At 34.6% G+C, this 5,950-nt stretch overlaps 2 protein-coding genes across 2 annotated transcripts; one reads left to right on the forward strand and one right to left on the reverse strand.

Moving 5' to 3' along the window:
• Nucleotides 1-320, forward strand: LOC139895825 (uncharacterized). The gene has a single exon (XM_071878377.1). It carries the CDS (start codon nucleotides 1-3, stop codon nucleotides 232-234), a length of 234 nt encoding a protein of 77 aa, XP_071734478.1. The 3' UTR covers nucleotides 235-320.
• A 548-nt stretch (nucleotides 321-868) lies between these two features.
• On the reverse strand, nucleotides 869-2,611 carry LOC139895826 (proline transporter 1-like). Its single transcript, XM_071878378.1, has 6 exons — nucleotides 2,464-2,611; nucleotides 2,258-2,352; nucleotides 1,995-2,184; nucleotides 1,778-1,902; nucleotides 1,475-1,690; nucleotides 869-1,246 (listed from the first exon to the last, which is right to left on the reverse strand). The coding sequence occupies exons 1-6, from the start codon at nucleotides 2,609-2,611 to the stop codon at nucleotides 869-871; spliced, it is 1,152 nt and encodes a 383-aa protein (XP_071734479.1).
• Nucleotides 2,612-5,950: the final 3,339 nt, after the last annotated feature.

A 5,950-nucleotide genomic window follows, 5' to 3' on the forward strand; every position in this document is an offset into this window, starting at 1 on the left:
ATGGGTCTTTGGACACTGCTGGAGGGGTGCCTGCTTATTGCAAATGCACTTGCTATATTAAATGAGGACCGTTTTCTTGCACCTAAAGGATGGAGCTTTCAAGAGTATTCAGGGGTGAAGAGAAATTCACTTAAAGGACAGATAATTGGTCTCATTTACGCAACGCAATACTTGAGAGTTTTGTTGATAATGTTCAACTCCCTTTCAATCATTGTAAAGCTGGTATCTGGATAACGATTCAACGTATGTTGTTTTGCAACGCATTGTATAACTCAAAGCAATTTCCATAATCATATTTCATCCAACATGTTTTACCTTCATAGTTTTTTTAAAGGCTTCATAGTTTTCTTTTCTAATAGAGCAATTAGCACTGTGGACCCCTTATTTCATTTCAAGAGGTTCAGTTTGATTTTTGAAATTATTAGATTTATTCTATTATTGTATCATCAGGTTGAACTGTGGTTGAATCTTCTGTCAAAACTTTGAAAAAATATATTTGTACAAATGTTGGTATTGAATTTGTGACCTTTTTTTTGTTGCTCTCTAGCCTCTAACTGTTTCTCCTTTTCTGTTTCCTTCACATTTTTTGGATAATTTTTGTTTATTTTCGATATCAGAGTACGAAGTCATTGAAGGCTGATGGACGACGATTAAGGAGGCAAACAAACATTTTGTTATGTAATGGTTTTGATTCTGTTAAAATATAAAAAGTAAACTTTGGTAGCATGTTAGACTTTTAGTTAGGGGACAAAAGTTTCTTTGTGTAAATCTGTCTAGTTTTGTAATGTTGTACCGAGTATTATCTGTTGCTTGATACAGTTGAAATTATAAACAAATAAGAAAATCAAACTACAATGTTAATCAAAAGTTACATATCTGCAAAAATATGATAAGTTTTTGAGTGTACAGCTATAAGTCTCAAAGCAGCAATTGCAGCTGCAACAGCCATAAGACTAAAGAAACAAACATTGACCCAATGCCATAACTTTTGTGAGAAACTAAGCTTCATCTTCTTGGCCACTAGATACATGTGATTTGCAAGAATAAACGTAAGTGGGAACGTACTGATTGCCCCTGTTAGGCTCATGAAGTCTCCTAGAAACGGCAATGCAGCTGATACGAAAGTAGTCATCATAATGTAACCCCCTCTCATCATGATTCGGAACGACAAGTTTCTAACAGCTAACGCACTTCCTTTTATTTCATATTTCGTGTCCAAATACTCGTACATCGGGCTTGCAAATATCTAGAACCAACAAATCAGACATTGCTTTAGCCTAGGATAGAATCAATGTAAAAAAGAAAAAGATATTTCTAACGACAATTCTTATGCCTGTCGTTAACGTGCATATATGGGTAGTGCATGACGGTTATTCTTTTGTACAAGCATTTAATGCACCTTAACGATAACTGTCAGGGTTAGGGTCTGTCGTTAGAAAAATTCAAAAGAAAAAAGTTTCAAGTAAAATATTACATGTAGAGCTATAACAGACTGGAAAAACGCTGATATGTTGGCAAAAGTCTTCACCCAAACGGGACCATGAACATTGTTGAGCAAATAGGAAGATGCACCATTCCCATAAGCCCAGTACCCTATGAAAGTAACTGCATACAGTGGCAAAACGCCTACTGAAAACTGAAAGTAGAGAGCCTTCATCATGTTACTCACAACTGGCGGTCTAACTGTTGCCTGCAAGATCAGAACATATAATAATAGCTCATAAAATTAAAATCGTCATTGATCTTCATATTGGATTCGTATGTTTCTTGATTTTACCTGTATCTCAGGGAGCATTCCTGTGTTAAAAGCAAACACGAGACTTGCAGAAGCACCAATAATTGTAAAGATCTTACTTGTGGGTGTTCCCGGAAGGCTATAGTCCCTTGGGGCAGCTTTAATTCCTATAAATTAAAGTTTAAATAAAGAATATTGAAAATCTTCACATTCAATCACAAATAATACATACACAAGATTAGAGAAGATGATATTATACCATCACGAAGAGACAAAACGATTGCGGTAACAATATAGACGAGGCTGAAGAACGTTGAAAGTCCCAGCCAAATTTTTAGAGCCGAAAGATGAGGGATACATATTGCAAATAGACCACAAGTGAGCCCTGCAATTGCAATGAAGTATGGGAGCTTCATTGTATTGTCATCCCTGAAAATTATATAGATAGCCTGCAAAATACAAACCAAAAATATTAACAAATCAAAACGAATACAAATATTCACAGAACACAAAATTAAGTACCTTTAGAGCCTGACCCGCCAACATGATATAACCGATGTTAATCATGAAAAGATTCACATACAGTAACACCCATGTAAGAGAATAAGCTTTCGGACCTGTATATATAAACGAAAAACCTCAATCATATCTACAAGTTTACTCTGAAAAGGTATAAATTGTACATAGCAAAACCACAATTAGGTTGTAATGTGACTAATTAGTATTACCATACACAAAGCCTGCAAGGTCTCTGTATCTGATATGCCTTTTTCCACCAAATTCATGAAGCATCGCGATAAGTGCATTTGCGTATAATGATATGAGTGTAGCTAATATTAAACCCACTACTCCACCAACCCAGCCAAGAGGAACCATAACCGCACCCGAATAACCCAACACATAAGCACTGTTAATACCAGTTGTAAGAACAAACCCCGCTTGAAACCACGAATCTGTACATCATTTTTAACAACTTCCGTTAACTCAACTTTAAAACATCACAATATGGCCTAGGTGACGTCATGGTAATAAAATAATTAATAACTTGCTAGAATAGAAGTTTAGTAAACAAAATATGAACAAAGAATGTACAAACTTGAAATGTATTGTAAATGGTTTTCCTTATTTTTAAATGTTACATACTACCTCTTTAAATACAAGAGAAATATTAAATGCATAATAAATGAAAACCAACTATACCTAAGAAACATTAAATGCTAGATATAAAAGAGATAGCCTATAATCTCTATATTAAATGCAAGATATCTTAGAGATATGCAAAATCTCTATATTAAATGCACGATATCTTAGAGATATGCAAAATCTCTACAAGATATATCTTGTGACAATAGAATCCATTTAATTAGATTGCACTAATATTTTAACACTCCCCCTTAGTGCAAACTCTCGATCAATAATCCCTAACGTTTCTCGAAATTTCATGAACTTGGTTTTCATTAGAGCTTTAGTAAAGATGTCGGCTACTTGAGCATTTGTCCTTACGTTTGCTAGCTCGATTTCCCCGCTAAGAACCTTTTCACGAATAAAATGATATTTCATTTCTATATGCTTGGTACGGGCATGAAACACGGGATTCGAAGCAAGCTTGATTGCACTTTCGTTGTCACATTTCAATTTGACAACATAATCTACTTTTTCAAGTATGTCACCAATCAATCTTCTTGTCTTGAGATTGCTAACTCATTTTCTAGGAATTGCAACCGTGCGGTATTCTTCTTGGTAAAGAGTTTCTCAAGAGTATCCCAAACCTCCTTTGGCGAGTTAAGATCACGAACGTGTTCTATGAACTCTTTGCTAATTGATGTCCTCAACGCAAAGAGAGCCTTCCCACACTTAATCTTCCATTTTCTTCGTGACTCGCCTTGCTCAAGAGTTTCTACGGGAATTATGGCACAGCTTCCAGCCACAAGTTCCCATAGGTCTTGACCTTGGAGATAAGCTTCCATACACATCTTTCAATACTTGTAGTTGTTGCCTACAAGTCTTTCCATACCATTGAACATACCTCCATTGTATACATTTGAGACTTCCATTTATGATTAGCAAGAAACTAGTTTACACTTTGAGTAATTGCACACAAAGTTTAACTTAGGACTAAACTTATAATCAAGTTTATAACCAAGCTCTTGATACCATAAAATAATTAATAATTTGCTAGAATAGAAGTTTAGTAAACAAAATATGAACAAAGAATGTACAAACTTGAAGTGTATTTTAAATGGTTTTCCTTATTTTCAAATGTTACATACTACTGATATTGCTCAATAACATCATATATATCTATCGCAATATCATTAAAAACGCCCTAGAATCAAGGATGATGAAGGTGTTCTACAAATAATAAACCAAGATGCGCAAGTTTATATCGGAAGAATGATTTACAAAGAATTTTGATGATTTATGACATTGGTTGATCCCGATACGAGTTAGGGTCAAGATAGCACTCTAAAATGATAAAACAAAGCTTCCAAGGTGTTAGGCTTCGTCCGAATGAAGTAATATTGAAAAGAAAACGAAACAGTCAAAATCAGTACTTGAGGACGCCGTCCAGGGATTGAAGACGCCGTCATGGCTTTTGATCTGGGACGCCGTCTAGGGGGTTCGAGACGCCGTCTTGACCTTTAATTCGGGACGCCGTCCTGCATTTTGGGACGACGTCCCGTAGTAGGTGTGGCCGACTTTTTGGCTTTTTGCCTAATTTCTCCACTTTAAAACTTCAGTTTTTGAGGGACTGTTTAATCAGAATACGAACCAGAGAGTTTAGAGGCGATTTTCAGGAGCAAATTGGAGAACTCCAACCTCTTTGAAGAGGCTCAACATCAAGGCATCATCCATCAAAACCTTTTTCATCCAAGAACTCTTGTTCTTGTAGGTTATTTACTTGTTCTCAGCAATGATTTCAGTTAATAATTTGATTGTATTGTTGTCTGTTACCATGATTGTTGGCTAATTTCTATAATGTTTGTCTAGATTAATAACCAAGGTATTGGATGTAATCTTATTGATTGAATGTATTATGCGTGATAGATTGAAGCTTGAATTAAGAACCATGCTTATTGTTGTTAAAATCATTTGTATCTAGTTAATTGATATGTTGTTGATAAAGAGAACTCTTGTTGATGTATCATATTGATTTACAATCAACTTGTCTTAGATTGATTGTTTGCTAAACCGGACCAAGGGGGTAAACTAGATTAAAACGGTTAAACAAAATAGGAATGAATTGTGTAGAGCGAACGCAAAGACAATTGTTATTCAAGTCTTTGATTTTGTTGATCAACTAGTCACAAACTAAAAGGTCTAAGTTATAGGGAACCCTCGCTTAGTAATTCTAGTTTGAGTACTTGCTAAAGAGAACTCTTGGCGAGTCGATTTAGGTGATTAGCATGCTTATAGTTATTTGATTACAAATACAAGAACCATAGTGAAAAGGGAACCCTTGATCTTGTTATTGTATTTGCGTGTTTATCCGAGAGAACTCTTAGTGAACCTATTAGATAACTACACACATAATTATTCAATCAAGACTTAATATCTAAAAATACATCCAATACCGAGGGTAAAATATCTAGATAAACATTTCATCTCTTTGATTTAATTCAAAACTATCTTACTTGCTTTATTTGTATTTATCATCATTTCATAAACTTAAAAGACAAAAATATTGTTTTTACATTTAACCTTCTTTGATTTGGCTAAATCGTTAAATAGCCATCAAAACATAAAACTTGTACTTTTAACTTTCATTCACTTAGTTAATCATAATATAGTTTCTAATTCTAGTTTGACTGATATAACTGTCCTTGGAACGATACACGGAACTAAACCAGTTACTATACTACTACACGATCGGGTACACTGCCCGTTAGTGTGTAGCAATCTCTAAAACCGGTATTTTCCATACGATAATTCATATACCACTTTTCGCACATCAAGTTTTTGGCGCCGCTGCCGGGGACAGTTTTGTGTCAAAATAGAATTATTAACTGATTTGTGATTAAGTAGTTTCTTAATTATTTTAAATTTTTAATAATCTTTGATTTTTAAACTTATAGAATCGGTATGTTTAATAATTTTTGTTAGTTGTGTGATTGACAGTTTATAGGTCGCATATGCCACATACCCGAAGTTCAGAATCTCCATTACTTACACTGTTTACAGAACCTGATAGAAAGCTTGGTAGGATTTCAAAAG

Source organism: Rutidosis leptorrhynchoides, chromosome 3, assembly GCF_046630445.1.
Source record: "Rutidosis leptorrhynchoides isolate AG116_Rl617_1_P2 chromosome 3, CSIRO_AGI_Rlap_v1, whole genome shotgun sequence".
NCBI classification, from domain to species: domain Eukaryota; kingdom Viridiplantae; phylum Streptophyta; class Magnoliopsida; order Asterales; family Asteraceae; genus Rutidosis; species Rutidosis leptorrhynchoides.

What these genes read in the sequence shown, in the direction of transcription:
- LOC139895825 (XM_071878377.1), top strand. Translation starts at nt 1, where the DNA reads ATGGGTCTTTGGACACTGCTGGAGGGGTGCCTGCTTATTGCAAATGCA.
- LOC139895826 (XM_071878378.1), bottom strand. Translation starts at nt 2,611, where the DNA reads ATGGTTCCTCTTGGCTGGGTTGGTGGAGTAGTGGGTTTAATATTAGCT. An exon ending in CGTTTTGTCTCTTCGTGATG is followed by an intron (nt 1,903 to 1,994) that starts GTATAATATCAT and finishes TTTAATTTATAG; the next exon opens with GAATTAAAGCTGCCCCAAGG. An exon ending in GAATGCTCCCTGAGATACAG is followed by an intron (nt 1,691 to 1,777) that starts GTAAAATCAAGA and finishes CTGATCTTGCAG; the next exon opens with GCAACAGTTAGACCGCCAGT.